Below are 23,239 nucleotides of genomic sequence, written 5' to 3' on the forward strand. Positions count from 1 at the left end.
AACAATGGAAAATCTTTATCCTTAGAAGAGATGTGAACAGAACTCTGTTTGGGGGACAGGTTCCATGTGTTAGTTATATGTAGAATGAGTTGTAAGTAGGAATGGGGCAAATAAATTTGTCAAGATAGTTAAAGTTATCTACACTGCAGGTATTCACGGTCGAATGAGGGTGATGGCACTGGGGTACAGCTAAGAGGATATAGATGTGAGGGACACTGGCTTAGCAGTCAGCTGAAACTGCACTGACTGAGTTCCCAGGAAGACCAGGTCAAATCACCAACAGGGCAGTTGGAAGGAGGGGCTAGGTTGGAGGGTGATGGTGTTTGTTTTCTGTTGCTGCCCTAACAGTGTCACAAACTTAGTGGCTTAGAACAACACTGATTTATTTGTTTACAGTTCTGTCAGGTCAGAAGTCTGACATGGGTCTTAAACTGAGTTAAAATCAGGGTGCCAGCAGGGCCACATTCCTTCTGCAGGCTCCAGGGGAAAATCTGTTCCCTTGCCTTTTCCAGCTTCTAGAGGTGTCTACATTCCTTGACTCGTGGCCCCCAGCCAGCAGTGACATCACTCTGAGCTCTGCCTGCATCTTCAAATCTCCTTCTCTGACTCTTCTGCCTCCCTCTTTTGCTTACGAGTACCTTGTGTTTACACTGGGCTCCCCAGGATAATCCAGAATCACCACCACCACCCCCTACCCCCATTGCAAGGCTCTTAACTTGATCACATCTGTAAACTCCCTCTTTCCCTGTGAAGGAACATATTCACAGGCACCAGGGATTCGGGTGCAGACATCTTTGGGAGACCTTTATTCTGCCTACACAGGGAGAGTGTTGATGTGGCTTAGGCATGAGTCATGAGTGGCATGCAATGCTGACATTCCCGGATAACATCAAAATCTCCCTTCGGTCAACAGTGTCCTCCTCATGCCTTTCCCAGTCTTTCTAGGGTAGCTTCTCAGCAGCAATGTGGGCATATGAGATGCTCATCTTCTTGTATGTCTCCTGCCCCTACTTGGGCAAGGTGAATCTCTCAAAGGGCAGGATAACCAGAGAAAAGAGGAGGGGAAGTACACAAACCACATAATTGACCAACTATATGGAAGAGTTGAAGGTTCTTTGCTGGGGGTCAGATGGGGGCTGAGTGATCACTGAATCTGTCACTACAGAAAATTTGAGCCAGACTCACATTGGGTTTAAGTCGTGGACTTTCAGAATATTAGAAATGTAAGGGACTTTAGAGATCCTTAGTCCTGAAGCTGTCAATGTGGGCTACACAAGAGAATCAACCTGGGGATTGTTTAAAAACACCAATGCTTAGTTAGTTTGGGGCATGGTTTAGACATCAAAGTTCCCCAGGTAACTCTAATGTACAACCAGGGTGGAACACCAATGATTCAGGCCAACTCTTTACCTCCAAGTAAGGAAACTAAGACATTAAAAATTAAAAGATGGGCCCAAGAAGAGTGAGGACCAGTACTCAAGTTTCCCCACTCAGGGCTCTTTCCACCGCACAATCCTAACCTCTACATTCCAACATAATTATGCGACAGATCTGGCTGATGGCCAAACTGTCTGTAGGGCAGAGTTCACATTCTTCTTGTTCACTGCGCTGTTCGCAGCACAAAGCACAGAGCCTGGGACCCTTGAGTACCCAGTTAAACATTCACTGAATGCATGAGTTGGAATTACACCTATTGGCAGGCAGTTCAGTGCTAAAAGTAGACACGTGTTCCTTACATGACTGACTGTCACTTCCCCTTTTTGACATGTGTTCTGAGGCAGATGACTGCGGGACCCACAGGCTTGATTGGCTCTCCCTGGTCTCAAGAACAACATGTTACTGATTTTCAAAGTTCTCTAAATTAATCATTGAAAGTGTGACTTGGCAATGACATTTGCTGTTGAAAACAGAACTGTCATAAGTAAATTAATCTGCTGTTATACTAATAAGATATTATGAAATGGTGATATGTGGATTTTAAAATAAAGTTATTTATTTATTTATTTATTTATTTATTTTATTTATTTTTTTTGAGATGGAGTCTCGCTCTGTCGCCCAGGCTGGAGTGCAGTGGCGCGATCTCGGCTCACTGCAAGCTCCGCCTCCCGGGTTCATGCCATTCTCCTGCCTCAGCCTTCCAAGTGGCTGGGACTACAGGTGCCTGCCACCATTCCTGGCTAATTTTTTGTATTTTTAGTAGAGGCAGGGTTTCACCGTGTTAGCCAGGATGGTCTCGATCTCCTGACCTCATGATCTGCCTGCCTTGGCCTCCCAAAGTGCTGGGATTACAGGCGTGAGCCAACACGCCCGGCCTAAAGTTCATTTTTTAATATAGATACAAACATTTATAAAAAGAGATGGCTAGTAAAATTCTTTTTTTGTTGACTTTTTTTTCAAGGTGTATTTCCATTTAAAGTGTACAGTTCAGTAGTTTTTAGCATATTCACAATGTTATACAGCCATGGCTACTACCTAATTTTCATCGCCCCTAAAAGATACCCTGGACCTGTTAGCAATCAATCCCAATTCCTCTCACCACCCGCCCCCCACCTCCTGGCAGTCACTAATATACTTTCTGTTTCTATGGATTTGCCTATTTTCATCTAAATAAATAATCCAATATGGGACCTTTTGTGTCTGGCTTCTTTCTTTCTTTCTTTCTCTCTTTTTCTCTTTCTCTCTCTTTCTCTCTCTTTCTCTCTCTCTCTCTCTCTTTCCTTTCCTTTCCTTTTCTTTTTTTTCTTTTCTTTTTTTTTTTGAGACAGAGTTTTGCTCTTGTTGCCCAGGCTGGAGTGCAGTGGCACAATCTTGGCTCACCACAACCTCCGCCTCCTGGGTTCAAGAGATTCTCCTGCCTCAGCCTCCCAAGTAGCTGGGATTACAGGCATGCGCCACCACGCCTGGCTAATTTTGTATTTTTAGTAGAAACGGGGTTTCTCCAAGTTCATCAGGCTAGCCTTGAACTACAGACCTCAGGTGACCCGCCCATCTTGGCCTCCCAAAGTGCTGGGATTACAGGCGTGAGCCGCCATGCCTGGCCAGCATAATGTTTTCAAAGTTCATCCATGTGGCAGCGTGTATCAGTAGTTCATTACTTTGTATTGCCAAATAATTAATTGTATGGATATGCCACATTTTATTTATCCATCCATCCGTTGATGGACACTCAGGTTATTGGGCTATTTTGAATATTGCTGCTATGAATATTTTTGTTACTTGCAAATCTTGAATCTACACATTTTTCTGTGTGGATATTTGTTTTCGGTACTCTTGGGTATACACATACCCAGGAGTTACTGGGTCGAATGGTAAATCTGTGGTTAACGTGTTGTAACACTGCCAGATTACTGTCCTGACTCACTTCATAGGTTACCAAGAGTATGTGTGTGTGTTCCATTTAATTCTCATAAAATTCTGTGAGATTATTATTATCGTGATTTAACAGATGACTAAGTGGAGAATTTTAGGATAAGTGATTTACAGTAGACTAAAGGGCTAATAAGTGAGGAAGCTGGTATTTTAGCCCAGATATTTATGTATGTATGTATGTGTGTTTGAGGCGGAGTCTCACTCTGTCACCCAGGCTGTGAGTGCAGTGGTGCAATCTAAGCTCACTGCAGCCTCTGCCTCCAAGGCTCATGCAATTCTCCTGCCTCAGCCTCCCTAGTAGCTGAAATTGCTGGTGCCCGCCACCACACCTGGCTAATTTTTGTATTTTTAGTAGAGACGTGTTTTTGCCATTTTGGCCAGGCTCATCTTGAACTCCTGACCTCAGGTGATCCACCCGCCTCAGCCTTTCAAAGCGCTAGGATTACATGTGTGAGCCACCACACCTAGACCTTGAGTTTAGGTCTCTTTCCACAGTAACACTTCCTCAGTGTGATGAGTCATCACTGTATTTTTTCACATTAGTTTTTCATGCTGTTGTTGGTTTTCCCATCTGCTCTGCTTATTATTAAAAATTGATATTAATCATTTTCCTGCTTATGAGATAGTACATGGGCTCTTATAAAAGTGTGAGCATTATAGTGCTGTAAGACTTCTTAAAAAGTGATGCAAAACAATCCAGCCCCACAGAGCGCTTACTATTCATAGCTTGGTGCATGTTGCACTGAAATTTTTTTCAATACATAATAATGTAATCACCTGATGGGTTTTTTCCTGTCCACGGCACAGACAAAACCAATTCACTGAGACAGTGGTATTGCAGTAAAGAAGGAGTTTAATCAATATGAGGCTGCCCACAAAGGAGACAGAGTTACTATGCAAATCAGTCTCCTCAAAAGCGTGGAGGTTAGACTTTTTTCCAGGATAGTTTGGTGGGCATGGGGCTAGGAAATGGGTGCTGATTGATTGGGGATGCAGTCATGGAGTGTGGAAAACAGGCCTCATGTGCTGAGGCTGCCTCTGGGTGGGGGCCGTTGGACCAGTCAAGTCCCAAAAGTCCAGGTGGAGTCAGTCTGAAGAACTTCTCAAAAGACCAATCTTACATTCTACAATAGTGTTGGTATTAGTAAGAGCAATTGGGGAAGTCCCAAATCTTGTGACCTCCAGCCACATGACTCCTAAGTAGTAAGGGATTATGGAAAGTATGCCTACATCTTAAGCAGAATTCACGCACCTCTCATAATCCTAACCTTGTGGACTTTCATTAGTTTTACAAAGGCAGTTTAGTTTTGGAAAGGGCTGTTATCATCATTGCTTTAAGGTTAAACAGTCCACAAAATTCCTCCCGAAGTTAGCTTAGCCTGCATCCAGGAATGACCAAGGACAGTTTGGAGGTTAGAAGCAGGATGGCGTCAACTATGTCAGATTTCTCTCACTGTCGTAATCTTTGCAAAGGCAGTTTTGATAATATACTTTCATAACTATTTCTGTTTTGTTTTTTAACCTATCTGCTGTACATACTGTTTTGCTACTTGCTTATTTTCTTGCTAACGTTATATCTGGGTGGCACATAGCTCTGCCCCATTCTTTCTAAGGTAGCCATCCATCTGTTTGGGAAAATGTGGCCTGAGGATGAGTTCTTCTCAAACTCATTGTGTATGTGAGTCACCTGGGAATTTTGTTGAAATGCAGATTCTTATTGCATAGGCCCAGGGAGGGGCCTGAGATTCTGCATTTCCAGTAAGGTCCCCAGGTGATGTCCATGCTGCGGGTCCATGGACCATTCCATAAGTAGTGAGGACCTAGCTTTTGAAGCCTGGTGGCAGCCATCTGGTTCCTCCCTGCTGAGGCTGTTTTACCATTTCAGAATGAGATGCTGGAGGAAGGACATGAGTATGCGGTCATGCTGTACACCTGGCGCAGCTGTTCCCGGGCCATTCCCCAGGTGAGACTGTCCTTGCTGTGTGTCTCTTTCCCCTCCAGAGGGCATTACTAACCCCGACTTCATCCCCAAACCAGAGAGCTGAGTAAAGCAGGTCCTCTTATCCAAGGAAGAACCTGGAAGACATTCAGAGAGCTTCCCATGAAAGTGATGACAGGGACCCATGTCGAGGGACTTAAAGCACATTTGTTCAATATATTTTATTTCCAAAGCAGTATATGGTAACTACATGACACCAAAACCACTGCAGAGGGTGTGAAGTAAAAAGCAAGATGTTCCCACTGCCTCACCCCAGCCACCCAAACCCACCTCCCGCCGTAGGATGGCCATGTACACTTTGTGACGTACTCTTCTGGATCTTCTTCCTGGCATGAATATTATTTTGTAAATTGTTATTTACAAAAATGTATTGTTTCATGTTTCTGTTGTTCTGCCACTTGCTTTTTTCCCCACTTAATTCTTAATTACTGACTTTTTTCGTGTTGACACATACAGATATTTTTATTACCATCAGTGCCATCAGCATGTAATTAGCGGGTCCTATGGCAACAAAGTCAGCAAGCCACAGGTGTGTAAAGAGAAACTATTCCTCCCCCTTCCTCCTAATTCTAGGCCCCAGCAATAACTACTATTAATGGTTTGGTTTGCATCCTTTCAGATTTTCTATGCCTGTCTTATATATGAGCACACATGCTGTCTTATTTCACTTAACAAAAATGGGACCTGTCACTTTTTTCACCTGTTTATGGTGACTTTGTTTCCTGGTTACATACAATTGTCTCATTCCTTCTAACAGCTCACAGTGATATTATGTGATTGTAGCATATTTTATCCACTTAATCGTCAACTGGTGGATATTTAGCATGATGCTACCATTGTAAGACTTTCTAAGCAATAGTGTGAAGAATGTCCCTGTGCTTACCTTGGCTCGCCCTTCAGATCCCGTGTATCCATTAGCAGCCTTGGCATGTGCATTGTGAGGATGTCTGCCATGGGTTTCTGATGTGCACACTGGTGAAAACTGCAGAGCAGGGGAAGTGGGCCTGGGTAAGTCTAGGGCAGCTTTGTCCCAGGTGTATCCAGAGCAATGGAAAGAACATTTCTCTCTGCTTAGAATCCAGCTGGACCCTGCTGGAGTGAGGACAGGGGAAAGACTGAAGGAGGGAGAGCTTGCAGATCAACATGAACATGTCAGTAGCTCATGGACAGGGCACAGAACTGAGAAAAAGGAAGGAGGGTTTTGTTCTTGGGACCAACTGGTTCCTTTCCTGCAGCCAATGTCTGGGGAGCATTTCTGCCCCCTCCATCCTGGTGAAGCAGGGGCTACCCAAATCTCCTCTCACTGGGATGAGCAGATCAGTTAATCATCCAAAATCAGGTATATTTGAGAGTGAAAAAGAGCTCTATTAATAAGACCACAGGGCCGCACACGGTGATTCATGCCTGTAATCCCAGCAATTTGGGAGGCTGAGGTGGGAGGATTGCTTGAGCCCAGGAGTTCAAGACCAGCTTGAGCAACATAGTGAGACGCCATCCCTACACAAACTACAAAAATTCACTGGATGTGGTGGTGCATGTCTGAAGTCCCATCTACTTGGGAGGCTGAGTTGGGAGGATCACTTGAGCCTGGGAGGTTGAGGTTTCAGTGAGCCATGATCATGACACTGCCCTCTAGTCTGGATGACAGAGCGAGACCCTGTCTCAAAAACAAAACGAAACAAAAAACAGTAATAAAACAACAGGCGTGAATGCAGGACTACCTGGGCAAACCAGGATGTGTGTGCACCTACCGTCCCCCACAGGTGAAATGCAACGAGCAGCCCAACAGAGTAGAGATCTATGAGAAGACAGTGGAGGTGCTGGAGCCAGAGGTCACCAAGCTCATGAAGTTCATGTATTTTCAGGTGAGTAGGGAGGGGCAGGTCTGCATCTGGAGAACTGAAAAGGCCCCTAGCCTTCTAATCATTGGGGTCTGCAGTTTTTTTGCCATGTTATTTATTCACTCAGCAAATGTTTTTTGACTGTGCCTTACACACCCCTGGGTGAGCAAGACAGATGAGTCTCCCCGCCCTCGTGATTTTCCTCCTAGCGAGTATGTGAGTGTGTTTTGTGTAGGAGGAGAGACAGACAATAAGCAATACACATTAATATTCAGGGAATAATAAATTCTCTGAGTAAAATAACATTTTGAAAAATTCTGGGTGTGCCTGTGATGTGGGTGCTGCTTTAGGGACAGCCTCTCAGGAGGTGGCATTTGAGCTGAGACTCTAGAGAGAGAGACTGACCTGTGGTGACCAGGAGGAAAGGGTTTCAGGCGGACGGTATCATAGAGGCAAAAGCCTTGAGGCTGAGGCTGGAAGGAGCTTGCTGTGTTTAAGGAATAAAATGAAGGGCCTGGGTGTGACGGAAATGGGAAGGTGGGGTGTGGGTATGCAGCCTAGGCGGGGAGCATGGCCTTTGGAGGCAGAGAAGCCCAAGTCACATCCCTGGCCCTTTCACTCTTGAACTGTGTGCTTGTGAGTTATTTAACATCTCTGACACCTTAGGGTTGTTCACCTTGAAAATGACCTGCTTCACAGGTTTATGGTGAGAATAAATGAGGTCTGTTTGTAAAAAGCCAAGTAGGACCCTGGTCAGAGTAGGTTTCACAAATTGCAGCAGCTGTTAACATCATGGACCTGCCTTTGGGAGCCCAAAATCTTTTTGGGAAGGCAGGGCCAAGAGAGAAGAACTATCCAGAAACTGATTGAGTGTGAAACTGAGAATCCCGTGACGAGAGGTATTTACAGAAGGGAGGATCTGGAATAATTTAGAACTATGCTGTCTAGTGCCATAGCTGTTAGCCACATGTGGGTACTTACCTTAATTAAAAAGTGACAACATGAAAAACATAAAGATTAAAAACTAAACATGAGTAAAAATAAAATTTTAAAATCAAAGCATGAGGTAGGTTGAAAAAAAATGAAACGAGACAATATGAAAAATTCAGTTCCTCAGTAATCCTAGGCACATTGCAAGTGCTGAGTGGCCTTGTGTGATGGTGGCTGTCATATTGGACAGTGCATATATGGACCATTTTCATCCTCACAGAGTATAGTTGGACTTAGACACTGGAAGGAGAAAGTGTGACTTAGTCTTTGAAGGAAAGGACGGACTGGCTGGTTGGGCCTCTCAGGCCTATGGAAGCGGAGTGGAGCTCAAGGGGGGCCATCGTTTCTCTTCCCCCTTCCTTACCTGCTTTCCTTTTCTTCCTCCTCTTTCTTTCTTGTTCTTCCTGGGTTACTACAGTAGCCTCGTTTTGTTGTTTCTGTTCAACTGCCTTTTAAAATTTTTGGTACCAGTTTTATGGACATATACTTAACACATACCATATAATTTGCCCATTTAAAGTGGATAATTTAGCAGTTTTTAATATATTCACAGAATTGTGCATTCATCACCACAGTCAGTTTTATTTATTTATTTATTTTTGAGACAGAGTCTTGCTCTGTCGCCCAGGCTGAAGTGCAGTGACACTGACTCGGCTCACTGCAACCTCAGCCTCCTGGTTTCAAGTGATTCTCCTGCCTCAGCGTCCCTCCTGAGTAGCTGGGACCACGGGTGTGTGCTACCACGCTCAGCTAATGTTTTTTTTTTTTTTTTTTTTTTAACTAGATACGGGGTTTCTCCATGTTGGCCAGCCTGGTCTCAAACTCCTGGCCTCAAATGATCCACCCGCCTTGGTCTCCCAAAGTTCTGGGATTACAGACGTGAGCCACCACACCTGGCCCACAATCAATTTTAGAACATCTTCATTACCCCAAACAGAAATCCCACACCCTTTGGCCGTCACCCCATAATACCCTTATCTCCGCCTGCATCCCAGCCCGAGGTAACCACTAAGCTACTTTATGCCTCCATGGATTTGCCTATTCTGGACATTTCATATAAACTGAATCATACATGTGGTCTTTTGTGTCCATCTGGCTCTTTTCAGTTAGTGTGATGTTTTTAAGGGTCATCCATGTTACAGCATGTGTCAGAATTTCGTTCCTTTTCAGGACTGAATACTATTCCATTGTATGGATATACCATATTTTATTTATCCATTCATCAGTTGATGGACTTTGGTTTATTTCCACTTTGGGGCTATGATGAAGAAACATTGATCATTCACGTACAAGTTTTTGTGTGGACATATGTTTTCATGTCTCTCGAGTAGAGACCTAGGAGTGGAATTGTTGGGTCAGATGGTAACCCCACCTTTAAGCCTTTAAATACCCCCTTAACTATTCTCTCACTTTGATCTTTGCACCCTAGAGTCTGTTCGCCCCACAGCAGCCAATGGGACTTTTTAAAATATAATTCAGGCCATGTTATCTGGCCTCAGAACCTCCCATGTCTCCCCAACTCATGCAGTGCCCAAGCCCGAGCCCTCACAAAGGCCTACAAGAGCCAGTGCCCTGGCCCCATCTCTCTGTCTCCTTGTGCACTCACTCCAGTTCAGCCACCCTGGCTTCCTTCCCATCCCTGGAACACGCCTCAGGGCCTTCACACTGACCATTAAGTTACCCCGTATACCTCTTTTTCCTCCTCTTTCAGCTTCTTTTCCTGAAAGGCACTTCTTGAGGATTCTGTCTCTGATCTTCTTCCTTAGAAGGACAACCCCTCTGAGCCCTTCTCCTCAAGCTTTCCTGGTTTATTTTTCTCCATAGCACTTTACCACGTTCTAATAGAGCTATGCATTGTTTTCTGTCTTCTCTCACTAGAATGTAAACTCCTAGGCCGGGCATGGTGGCTCACACCTGTAATCCCAGCATTTTGGGAGGCTGAGGCAGGCAGATCACTTGAGGTCGGGAGTTCAAGACCAGCCTGGCCAACATGGTGAAACCCAGTCTCTACTGAAAATACAAAAAATTAGCTGGGCATAGTGGTGCATGCCTATAATCTCAGCTACTCGGGAGGCTTAGGCGGGAGAATCACTTGAGCCCGAGAGGTGGAGGTTGCAGTGAGCCGAGATCGCGATACTGCACTCCAGCCTGGTTAACAGTGAAACTCAGTCTCAAAAAACAAACAAACAAACAAAAAAACTAGAATGTAAGCTCCTGAAGGCAGAATTTGCTTGCTTGTCTGCTTTTCTCTTTTGTTTCCTGCTCTACCCCAGGACCTAGAAGGGTGCCTGGCACATAGTAGATGGCCATTAAATAGCTACTAGATGAATGAACCTCTTTTTCTCTCTGCATGTCTCTCTCACTCTTGGTCTCTACTGCCTTATTGACTGGTATCTGACACTGTCCTAGGTGCTGGGAATGCCAAAATAAATAAGACATAATGCTCAGCTAGTGTATGTTGAATGAATGCATTGGTTTGAATCACTTGGGGACAGGTTCCAGGCTCCACTCTAGAAATCAGCTTTGGATTTAAGGACTCCTCTGAGAAAAATTGCATGGCAGATTTGCCTTTCTCCAGAGGGCTGGCTCTAAGGAGGGCCCTAAAGGAGCCTGGACCCTGCCCCTACAAGAGAGCACAGGAGCACAGTGAGCCACCCCAGGGGATCTTACTCACTGCCCCTCTGCCTCCAGCGCAAGGCCATCGAGCGGTTCTGCAGCGAGGTGAAGCGGCTGTGCCACGCCGAGCGCAGGAAGGACTTTGTCTCTGAGGCCTACCTCCTGACCCTGGGCAAGTTCATCAACATGTTTGCTGTCCTAGATGAGCTAAAGAACATGAAGTGCAGCGTCAAGAATGACCACTCTGCCTACAAAAGGTCAGGGCAACCTCCCCCTCTCCCTTTCCCCAGCCGGGCCCCTCCTCCGGGGCTGCCTGCCAAGTGGAGGAAGAGGATGGAGCCCCTCTCACCTGCTCTTTCTTTGGTACCAAACTAGCCATCCCCCAAATACAGCGGGGCTTGGCCTGATTCAATGTGGTTTGAGGAACAGGGCATAGAGCTGGGCCTTGGAAGAACTTGATCTTTGAAGAGTTTTATGTCTTAAGATAGAATCAAATCCTCATTCCCCCATCTGTGGAGCAGCAGCGTTTTACGTTGCCCCATGTAATATGGGACCAGTAAGATCATCACAGAATGGTTACATAAGTAATTTTCTGCAAGAATCATAAAGTCAATTCAAACAGTGTATGTAAAAGAAGGAAATGAATTGGCTCACAGACAGTCCAGGCACACCTGCACGCAGGCACTCATGATGATGTTAACCTGGGTGCCTCCAGCTCTCAGCTCGACCTCCTCCTCTACACTGGCTTCATTCTCAGGTCCGTGGAATCTTCCAGCAGCTTTCCTCAGGCCAGTGCAGCAACCCCAGCTTCTAAGGAAGGACGGGATGCTGCTTCTTCCAAATTAGTATTTGGAACTCTGAATATCCTCCCGGGGAGGATTGCCTTTGATTCAGCTTGAGTCATATGCTAAACCTTCTATCAGTCACTGGAGGTGTAGAGGTGGGGATACCCTGATGGGATGGTTGCTCGCCTTTGGAGTTCAGGGTCTCCGCCAGCCCTTAAAAAGATTAGCCAGGAAAGGTGTCTCATACCTGTAATCCTAGAGCTTTGGGAGGCCACGGCAGGCAGATCACTTAAGCCTAGGAGTTCGAGACCAGCCTGGGAAACATAGTGAGACCCCGTCTCTCTTTTCAAATTAAAACAAACAAAAAAAAAAAGAGGACTGAAAGTAGGGGAGGAGTCGTTCCAGAAACCAGTATACAGCCACCCAGAAGTCTCTTGAGAAGGATTTGCTGTGCCTCTGATAAAAGCATCTTCCTGGGCTACAAGGTAACCAGAGAAAACAGACTGATTCTCACAAGTTTACCTTCCTGAGTCAACTGTGACATCTGGTGGTGTCCAGCAGGCAGGGCCCCATCTCAAGGCTGATTTAGAAGTTGACAGCTTTACAAAGTTTTTTTGTTTTGTTTTGTTTTGTTTTGTTTTTTTGAGATGGAGTCTCACTCTGTCACCCAGGCTGGAGTGCAGTGTGCAATCGCAACCTCTGTCAGGTTCAAGCGATTCTCTTGCCTCAGCCACCAGAGTAGCTAGGACTGCAGGTGCCTGCCACCATGCCTGGCTAAGTTTTGTATTTTTAATAGAGACGAGTGTTCACCATATTGGCCAGGCTGGTCTCGAACTCCTGACCTTGTGATCCGCCTGCCTTGGCCTCCCAAAGTGCTTTTTATGGGTAGCTTATTGCATATCTTCTACCAAATTTTCCCCAGCTGCAGCCAGACTGCTTCTGTCATGGCCGCAAATGAGATTCTCTGCGGCCCAGCTAGGTCATGAGCAAGACGGGGTGTCTTGTCTGTTTTCACAGTTCATGATGACACAGGTGGCACCATCTCCAGGTTAGGCTGGGAAGTCAGGCAGCCGCAGCTTTCTCCCATCAAGTCCTGCTTGTGTTCCCTGTGCCCGTCATCCCGTCACCTAAAATTCTGTGAGGTTCCATAGACTTCTGTTTTCTATACAATGCTTTGCTTTGGAAATGTTGAAGTTTTCCTATAAATAATGGAATACACAACAGGTGCATTCTAGCATCCTACCTGCACTGCTTCTCCATAACTTACCATGCAGCCTCACAGGAGGTCACAGGAGGGTACAAGGATGATCATTTTACTCCCTGTTTCACCACTCCTGGGTGGTTGATGGGGTGTTAGTTCCCCTTAAGCTATCTGAGATTTCAGAGATTTTTAGTACATTCCTGCCTTTTAATTTAAGGAGTCCTTATTACAAGGGTGTAGACAGCCTCAAAGCAAATGACTTCAGAACACACTCTGTTTCAACATTAGCATTGCCTGGGATATTCAGAGCTCATTAACTTCCAGGATGGTGTCACTCTGGGTTAGGTGGGCATGGGAGCCTGTGAGGCATGGTTTAGGCTGTTGTGCCTGGACAGTCCTCTCTGCAGCACCCACTATCTGTGTTTCAGGGCGGCACAGTTCCTGCGGAAGATGGCGGATCCCCAGTCTATCCAGGAGTCGCAGAACCTTTCCATGTTCCTGGCCAACCACAACAGGATCACCCAGGTGAGGGAAGACTCCTTGTTAGGCCTGACCTGGTGTCTCGGGATTACAGGCAGGCATGTAGGGGTTGGGTGGACCACGAGCCCAAGCAGACAAGCTCAGTCTGCAGCTTCCGTCTCTGCTGCCCTCTGTGAGAGTGAAATGCAGCTGAGGACTTAAACCTCTCCTCCCAACCCCAGGTGGCCCATTCACCCTCTCCAGTTGTCATTCTCGTGAAGCCCTCTCAGCCAGTGCTCTGACCCTGCGTCAGGGTTGAGAACGTGGGGTCTGGAGTTAGGCAGCCTTGTTTTCTAATCCTAGACCACCACTGACCCACTCTGTAAGACCTGGGGCCAATCTAAGCCTCAGTTTCCTCATCTGTAAAATGGGTCTGTTATTTTGAGACTATTATGAGAACCCATCTCATAGGACTGTTGTGAGAAATAAATGATACCAGTATATGAAGAGTCCTTAGCATGCAGATCCTGACAGATGTTCAGGGCCTAGGAAGACATAGTTGTTATTGCTGCCACTGCTTTGCCAGGGCACTCCCCTCAGCTGCCATTTTCCCATTTTGCCCAACATAAGCAAGAAAGCATCACTTGTCTTGCTTTCTGTCACTTCAGCCTAAACAGGCTCTAGCAAGAATGTCTGCAGGACTCAGGACAAAACTGAGGGGATCCTCCATCTTCCAAGGGTATTCACGCTCAAATCCATATCACAGAGGCCCTTGGGTTGACAGGGCCCTTGCCACTCTTTGGTAACTGCAGAAAGCTGTTCAGTCACTGAGGCCTCAGGTTTTCTTTCTCTTGCCTGTGGGAAGTACCAGCAGTGTCCTTCTCTGCATACCCTGCAGGGTCCTGGTTGGTCCCTTTGGAGAGAAAGGGCCTGGAGTGGGGACCTCAGACCCTTCTCTAATAGATGTTTTTCTACTGCTGTGTCCTGCCGGGAGGGAGACACCTGCCCCACTCCCCACTGCCAGCTCTCCTCCCCCGGGTGGGGTTTTGCTGCCATTGTCTGAGAAGACATCCTAGATAAACCCACGTCCTCCAAGCTGAGCTGAAATGACAAGAAGCCTATTGCTGTAAAACTGAGCTGCTTTTTAGCTCAGGCCAGGAAAGCACTTTCTAACCATCAGAACTGCCTGGGAATTAAATAGGGGGATGAGTTCCTTGCCATGGGAGGTGTGCAGGAGTACTGTGGGGACATCGAGGAGAGGATTCAGGCATCAGGTGCCAGCTGGCATGCAGGCTGCCCTCCCTGGAGCTGTGATTCCTGGCCATCAGTGGGGACCACACCTGGCAGCTGTGGGCCTTCTGCAGGGGTGCAGGTGAGGGCACAGGATACATGCGCTGCCTAACCTGAGGGTGGCGCTGCTGTTCAGTGTCTCCACCAGCAACTGGAAGTGATCCCAGGCTATGAGGAGCTGCTGGCTGACATTGTCAATATCTGCGTGGATTACTACGAGAACAAGATGTACCTGACCCCCAGTGAGAAACACATGCTCCTCAAGGTAAAACTCCCCTGAGGCCACACCCATGGGGCCTGGGCTTACCCTCTCACCTTCTTCTTATTAAAAATCCTTTTTAAAAAACAATGTTTCTTTTTTCTTAAACATTGATTCAGATCTTACTGCACATAATGATTTGTAGCCTGTTCCTTTCCTGTAGTATAATATACCATAGTCACCTTTCCAGAAGTCGTTAAGGCTATTTCTACAATGTTATGTTTAATGACTGCCAAGTATTCCATTGTATTGGAACATTGTCATGTAACATATCCCCTGTGGTTGGATATTTGTTTGCTAAACTTCGTTGAACACCCTTGTAGCAGTTTTTGTTCACAGCTTTTTGTCAAGGCCAACTTCCTAGAGGAGGAATTGCTGGCTCAAAGGGAAAAACAGAATAAATCTTTTTTTTTTTTTTTTATTTCATTAGTTTTTGGGGAACCAGGTGTTTTGTTGCATGGAAAAGTTCTTTGCTGGTAATTTCTGAGATTTTGGTGCACCCGTCACCCAAGCAGTGTATGCTGCACCCAAAGTGTAGTCCCTCACCCACCTCCCTGCCTTTTCCCCAATTCTCCAAAGTCTATTATATCATTCTTATACCTGGGCACCCTCGTAGCTTAGATCCCACTTATAAATGAGAACATACAACATTTGGTTTTTTAATTCCTGCATTACTGAACTTAGAATAATAGCCTCCAACTCCATACAGGTTGCTGTGAATGCCATTATTTTGTTCCTTTTTATGGCTTAGTAGTATTTCATGATGTGTATATAGAACACATTTTCTTTATCTGCTTGTTGGTTGATGGGCATTTAGGTTGGTTCCATATTTTTGCAATTGTGAATTGTGCTGCTATAAACATGTGCGCAAGTGTCTTTTTCATACAGTAACTTCTTTTTCTCTGGATAGACACCCAGTAGTAGGATTGCTGGATCAAATGGTAATTCTACTTTTAGTTCTTTAAGGAATCTCCATACTAGAAAACAAAATAAATCTTCAAGCTTTTGCTACATTTTGCCAAAGTGATCACAATTGTTTCATCAATTGTTTCAAATTCTCTGGCCCTCCACACTCGGACTTCCCTGCCTTCTTCCCTCTCTGTTCCCCACCCTCTTCAATCTGGCCTTCACATGGTTTTGCCACATGGGTAGTTTGTATTAGTGAACTCAGATGCCACCATCTGGCACTGTCTGCTCTTATGCAGAAAAGGATGAAGTTCATTCTGCAGAACAAAAATGTACCCACAAAGTGGCTCACGCCTGTAATCCTAGTGCTTTGGGAGGCCAAGGTAGAAGGATCACTTGAACCCAGGAGTTTGAGACAACACAGTGGAACACCATCTTTATAGACAAATACAAAAATTAGCCAACGGTAGCGTGCATCTGTAGTCACAGCTTCTCAGGAGGCTGAGGTAAGAGAACGGCTTGAGCCCAGTAGGTTGAGGCAGCAGTGAGCCGTGATCATATCACTGCACTCCAGCTTGGGCGGGGTAGTGGGGGAACAGAGTGAGACCATCTCAAAAAAAAAAAAAAAAAAAAAAAAAAAAAAAAAAAACCAGTAAATGCACCCACAGGGGAAGCAACCCTAGCAGTACCCTGCTGCATCCTGTTCATGTCAGATGAGAAACAGAGGCACAGAGAGAAGTGACTTTCTCACGGTCAGTGAGAAAGTGACACAGCTGCTCAGGCCCCCTTCTGCATACATTTTAAAAGGAGCAAAACAAGCCAGCATTCAAGAAACTGTTAGAAGGGTTGGAATCAAGAATGTCAACCCACTCAGAGGGCAAAGTCAGGAAGTTTTTTTTTTTTTTTAATTAAAGTCACCAGCGGCTCCTTGGAAACTTTTACATTGTCCTTTCTGTGGAGAAAGAGATGGATACTTTCACATTCACTACCTGTTCAAGTATTCATCAGATGCCTGTGTTGTGCCACACCCTGGGATACAGCAAGGAGCTAGGAGCAGCCCTTTCTCTCAGAAGGATCTAAATGCGGAAATGTTGTCAACAGATTCTGTTCAGCTCCTGTCTCTGCTGCTTAGCTGTGTGGCCTTAGCGAGCTGTCTAACCTCCTTGTGTCTCTGATTCCTCATCTGTAGAATAAGGTTATTGCAGAGAACTTGACTTGAGAAAATAATGCTTATTAACGCTCTGAGCACAGACTCAGGCCCATAGTAAGGGCTGAAGAAGTAGCTGCCATAGTAATACACTGAATTTCTTGTTGAAATTAGACTTCTATTTCCTGCCTTTGTTTGAAGATGCATAGGTTTTTATAATATAATGTGCGTCTCTACGGAGTGTGTGTGTGTGTATGTGTGTGTGTGACATATACAGACTTACCTTTTTGTTTTTAAACTTTTCCAGCGGATGTGATTAGTTTCTATGCTGTGCCCCCTTCTCATTCTAGGTGATGGGCTTTGGCCTCTACCTAATGGATGGAAATGTCAGTAACATTTACAAACTGGATGCCAAGAAGAGAATTAATCTTAGCAAAATTGATAAATTCTTTAAGGTCAGCAACTGGGGCTGGGGCTGGGCAGAGGGCTGAGGTTACCAGAGCTCAGATGTCTTTGGGGGAAAGGGATGAAATTAGCCAGAAAACTGTCAGGTTTTTTTAATTGAGCTGTAGCTCCAAAGATCCCAAGAGTAGGAAGAGGGAGAGAATAGAACAGCAGGGCCTCCAGCTGCCATCGATGGAGGCATTTATGCCCTAGAAGGCTGTTGCATGAAAGCCACACATAGTTCCAAGTTTCAGGATTCAGCTGGGATTTGGCTAGGAGGAGGCCCTGTGCTTCTTTTTGAATGCTGCTTTTTTTTTTTTCCTGAAGTCCCTTGGCACTTAACGAGGTGCATCCCAGAAGACAGCACCTGCTCTAATTTCCAGTATAAATCAGAGCTCACAGAAGTAGAATGATTAAAGACTGGATTTTCAATTGGTTTACATTTGCAGAATCACAGCCTCTCACCTGGTACATCAGGGGCCACCTCAGCTTGCCCTTACCTCTGGATAGAATGCCTCAGCAACATCCGTCACATACTCACTCTATTTCAGTGCCTCTGAGAGTTGATCTTTTGGCTCCAGATCTTTAAAAATTTGCAGTTAAACTAAGCCTCTTAGAATTTTGCAAAGGAATCTTACACTTTGGAATTAACTTCCCATGTTCTCAATTTATTCTAGCATTGGGCACTGTGGGCATGGAGCAAGCCTGAGAGGTCAGATGTGGGAAAGCCCAGATTAATATTCACAGCAAAACTCCTTAGTGGTGTGACATGCAGGGCACTAGATTGGGCCTGAGTCCCACTGACTCTTCAAGGTTAAGGAAAAGGAACATAAATCACTAAGAGGAATTCTGTGCCTTGGCTTTGCTTGTTTTCAAGGGTGGAACTTTTACTTTTCTCTAGAGTTGCCCCAAATGAAAATAGGACTCATTTTGGGAGACCCTTGCAAAATCTTCCTAAGTCAGCATGAATGAGATGAGGGTCGAAGAAAGAGAATACAACCTTTCCCTTGGCAGACCTGGGTGTAAGTCTGGCTCTGCCACTTAATAGCTGGATGACTTTGGGAAAGTCGCTAAATCACTCTGAAACTGAGTTCCAAGTCTGGAAAATGTGAATACCAAGGGTATGGGCTCTGTAGGGTTCCCTGGAGGATTCAGTGGGGTTACCATAGGTAACTCAGAGCCCTGGGTTGTATAATCCTGGCTTTTTCTAGCTGGTCTGACTTTGTGAAAAATCACTTAAGCTGTTTAAGCTTCAGTTTCTTCTCTGAAATGGGAATGATAATAGTACAGACTTCACAGGGCTCTTGTATGGCTTGAGATACTATTTTTAAAGTGCTTGTCTTAGTACCTAGTGCATGAGAAGCACACAATAAATACCAGCCTCCCTGCCATTTGCCTTGGTTTTTGGTCTGGAGTTGTTTGCCCTCTGGTGTTAGGTATTACTATGGTTTTAATTGCTTTGCAAGTACAGACTTTCTCAGGAAGACTAACAGCACTCAGACACCTGCTTCTAGCCCAGAATTCATAGCAGCAAGGATGTTTTAAGCCAGGGAAGATTGGAGCGGAAAGGACCCTGCACTGGGCAGCCGTCCATCCAGTCCTTGGCCTTCACCCATGCTGTTGGCTGAGTGACCTTGGACAAGTCACTTTGCCTCTCTGGGCTCCATTGCCTAGAACATAGAGTTGGTTGGAGGCAGGGGAGGACCTGTACGTGACTAGGGTTCCTTTTGACTTCAGAGTCACATGGTAGCATCATTGGAAGCAGAAACTAGGGGTCGGCCCCCAGGCATACACAGAGGCCTGCCTCCCCCGGTGGGGTGGCAGCGAAGGCGGCCGCCCCAGCCCCTCCTCAGCATCTCACGAGCTGTGTTTGCTTCCTTTGCAGCAGCTGCAGGTGGTGCCCCTTTTCGGCGACATGCAGATAGAGCTGGCCAGATACATTAAGACCAGTGCTCACTATGAAGAGAACAAGTCCAAGTGAGTGCCTGCCGTAATGTCTCTCGGCTCCCGCGAGGATGCCCAGCCCGGGCAGGGAGCCGAGGGGCCACTTCAGCCCCTCCTCCCTCCCCAGAGTCCTGGGCAGGTGGATTCCATCAATCAGAATACAGGTGCCGGCCGGAGGGGGAGCCGCGAGGGTGCTCTGAGCCCTTTTGTATCCACCCTTTGCTGCCAGGTTCAAAAGGGCTCAGAGCACAGCCACGCCCCTTGTCCAGCCCAGCAGTGACTCGCACGTCCTTGCAGCAGGACAGCAGAAGTCCACCTCCTCCTCTGGAGGAGTGGCCAGCCCTCAGTGGTCCGGTGAGGATAGGTGGCGTTGTTCCTCCTCGTGCTGATTCTCTCAGGTTAGATGACCGTGTGCTAAGTCCATCGTGGAGTCGTGAATTGGGTGGGCAGCCTCACCTTCAGCCACTTTATAAACCACAATTCTAGGTCATCTATACAAAGACCTGGGGTGTCAGTACCTCACTGAAGTTGGGGGGCTCCAACCTCGGCTGCCCCTTTGGTCTCTGAGGCTGTTAGGGAGGTTCCTCCTGTGTGCTTCTCACCCAGAGTTGTGGCTTTTCCACACAGAGGGGAACCAGCTGTCCTTTAGTCAAGGGTGAGTGTATTGGCATCTTAAAAAGATACAAATGGAGTGTCCTTGAACTGCATCTGCTTGGAGCCTCTGCAAATGAGTGTCCAAAGGAAAGCTCGTGTAGTTGCTTCATCACCCTCTGGCTGCTAGCGCGTGAGGGGGTTTTGCAGGAAAAGCAGGGAATGGAGAATGTGAACTCATTCCTCACTTTTCCCTGCCTGACTTCTCGACCAGCTGAAGCTGGCTGGGAGCAGTGACTGGGGCGGGGTGTGAGGGGCTGCGTGCTCCCCTCTCCACAGGTAACTCTCTGAGTGATACTGAAGGGAGGCCTGAGGAAGGCTGTCACTGTTCTGCCGTTCTTATGAGGGGCATGTCAGGGCTCCTTTTGAAATACTAAATTCTCCCTAGAATCTTTTTTCTGCCTTGTCTGGTGCTTGTGCTTCGTCTGTCTGCTGGGTCACCAGCACCTGAGGGTAGAAGAGGGGGTGGTGGTTTTTCTCTTGGGCATGGAGAGTGAAGATGTTCATTCATTCATTTCCTCTCTGACTTAAGATGGTTTTCCTAATGACATCTTTTCACAAGGAGTGGAAAAGAGGCGGAGGGAAGGAGGAAAGAGAGTGGAGAGAGAAGGAGAGAAGGGGGCGAAAGGTAGAGGGAGTGGGTGGAGGGAGGGGCCGCCCCCATGTCTCAGAGTGACCCTGGCTTCCCCCACCACATGTGCTTCCATGTTGCCAGGGCGCTGTTGGAAAAGAGGCACAGTCACATTCAGATTTTCGCAATCTCAGCCCAAAGGGCCCCCAAAGCCAGCTTCAACTGCAGAGTGTCTGTGCTCTCAGAGTGGGTAGGCTGGTTTTGGAGGTTGCCCACCTTGCTTTTTCTGTGCTTGGATTCCACCCCTTTGTAGCCCTAGAGACGCTGTCTTCCCTCCCTTACATTACTGGTAAGTATTATGGACCAGGTATCTGGAAAGGCCTACAGTTGGGTCCTAGATGAGGCCAGCCCCGAGGAGGAGGAAGGACTGTTCCACTAGGCCTGAAGCTCCCACAGTGTTGGACTTAGCAGGCTCTCTTGCTGAGGCGGCTGGGATACCATTTGGTGTCACCCAGGGGAGTTGGCCATGTGGGCTGAGCACCAGGAGCAGCTAATGCCTGTCCCACCCAGGCGCCTGAGGCTGGGACCCTCTCCGACCCCATAATTTTCTACCCAGGTGGACGTGCACCCAGAGCAGCATCAGCCCCCAGTACAATATCTGTGAGCAGATGGTTCAGATCCGGGATGACCACATCCGCTTCATCTCCGAGCTTGCTCGCTATAGCAACAGTGAGGTGAGCACACAGGCTGCTGGGAAGCAGGCCCATGGGCCCAGGACCAGAAGGGTAAGGAGCAGCCAGGAAAGAACGTGGATCCACAGAACACTGGAGAGTAGGAGGGAGGGAGGCAGGAGGGTAAAGTGGCCAACAGCAGGGGTTTTAGAGCCAAGCAGACTGGGGTGAATTCCGGTGGTGCTGCTGCCCTTTGCAAGTTATTCAACATCTCTCTGCTTCAGTTTCCTCATCTGTGAATTGAAGGTGATAACAGTATCTATCCTGAAAGGTTCATTGAGAGGATAAAAGATATGGCAGATAATAAAGGCCTGGTGATGGTTAGTTCTGCCTGTACATGGTAAGTGACGCAAACCATCACCATGCTGGATGGCAAGAAAACAGAACACTCATACTCATAACATTACCTAAATGTTTTTAAACTACACAGCAATAAATTATCATTGTAAAAAAAAATCACTAATATACTTAAGGGCAGATGAAGGTCATAAAAATCTCCACTAATACCGATAATTACATTTCGCTTAATTTTTCCTTTTTTAAAAACTTTTTTTTTTTTAGTGGAGACATGATCAGTGCACAAACCTCAGGAAAGAACACAAATAAGCAAAAGGAGAGAAAATCACATAAAATCCTACCATCCCAGAACCAACGAAGACTGGTATTTGGATGTATATATCCTTCTGGTTCTCATCCCATACATACCCTCCTAACACATGAATATGCTGTTTGATAAACACTGATCCCCTGACTCAGATTCCTTTATTACATAGCACTCGTGGGTGACTGTGCACTGACCCACGTATGCTCACTGCTTCCACCATGTGGCTAACAGCCATGGTGACTCTACTTTACAAACCCCAACTCAGGAGATGCCTTTGATCACACAGCAACGTACCTGAAATGGGGACAGTCTGACAAAAGCAAGGACTCATGGCCATTAGACCATGACTTGTAGTCATTAGACTTGTGGCCCACAGGGACCAAGGTCAAGCCCAGACCTTTAGCTTTCTAAACATAGGTACCAATCAATTGAACTGAAGTTACAGGAATAACTTATTTTGAGTGCTAGAGCTCTTTAAAAAAAATTTTAAAAATATGTTATTTCGTTTTTAAAAATAGAGGCAGGATCTCATTATGTTATCCAGGCTGGTCTTATACTCCTGGACTCAAGTGATTCTCCTGCCTCAGCCTCCCCAGGTGCTGGGATTACAGGCATGAGCCACTGCCCCCAGCCAGAGCTCTTAATTCCTACTCACATTTTGATGTGGTCTAAGAATGAGTCTGGCCAAAGATATTTTTTAAAATTATATGCTCTGTACATGTTGATTCTCATTATTCACAGGAGTTCTGTAAAGTGGCCATGAACTCTGAAGTAGCAAATACTAAATCATTGCTCCAAGAAGAAATCAGAGTTACAGCCCTGTGAGTCTCTGGTCACAACATTTTCATCAACTGATCCTTACATAACCTTGTTTTACACATGCTTCGGTTTAAAGACACTTGATGTGATCTCTATTGTTGATTCATTAGCTCATGACCAACAGCACTATAACTCACATCTGAACAAAGCTTATCTAGAACGCTTAGTTTTTTCCATAAGGCATGTTACAGCTTTCTTGCACAGAGGAACACTATATAGCGCATTTGCCCTAAGCTTGGGGGCCATTTTAAATTGAGCGATTAGAGTAAAAAGCACAAGAATATAGAAGACGTGGCACTAAGGAGACTTCAAAAAAGACAGTTGTTTACTGTATGAGAGCTGAAACAAGAAGGCAGAGTCACTTTGTCCGACTTCAGCTGGGAGTGGGTGCCTGTCTGCAAATGACTGAGAAATCACCATGAGTGTTGATTTTGGGGTTACAAATAAATTTTAGCCAGTAAGAGAATTCACAAATACAGAATCCACCAATAATGAGGACTGGCTGTATATGCATATGTGTGTATGTACATATATACACACACGGAGTATGTTTGTGCATACGCACATATTCTGTACCATTGTGGAATATTATATAGATGTTTATCCACTGCCT

The 23,239-nt window shown here is 46.1% G+C and overlaps 1 protein-coding gene across 3 annotated transcripts in view; it reads left to right on the forward strand.

The window, feature by feature from the left end:
• CYFIP2 (cytoplasmic FMR1 interacting protein 2) overlaps positions 1-23,239 on the forward strand; it is a 133,686-nt gene that overhangs the window by 24,191 nt on the left and 86,256 nt on the right. For all 3 annotated transcript variants that reach the window (XM_010363413.2, XM_030926906.1, XM_030926905.1), the window contains exons 4-11: positions 5,255-5,332; positions 7,132-7,233; positions 10,891-11,072; positions 13,230-13,326; positions 14,687-14,815; positions 17,213-17,317; positions 19,192-19,283; positions 21,089-21,206. In XM_010363413.2, coding sequence (XP_010361715.1) covers positions 5,255-5,332; positions 7,132-7,233; positions 10,891-11,072; positions 13,230-13,326; positions 14,687-14,815; positions 17,213-17,317; positions 19,192-19,283; positions 21,089-21,206 — 903 coding nt within the window. The remainder of the gene's footprint in view (positions 1-5,254; positions 5,333-7,131; positions 7,234-10,890; positions 11,073-13,229; positions 13,327-14,686; positions 14,816-17,212; positions 17,318-19,191; positions 19,284-21,088; positions 21,207-23,239) is intronic.

This window comes from Rhinopithecus roxellana, chromosome 3 (assembly GCF_007565055.1).
Source record: "Rhinopithecus roxellana isolate Shanxi Qingling chromosome 3, ASM756505v1, whole genome shotgun sequence".
NCBI classification, from domain to species: domain Eukaryota; kingdom Metazoa; phylum Chordata; class Mammalia; order Primates; family Cercopithecidae; genus Rhinopithecus; species Rhinopithecus roxellana.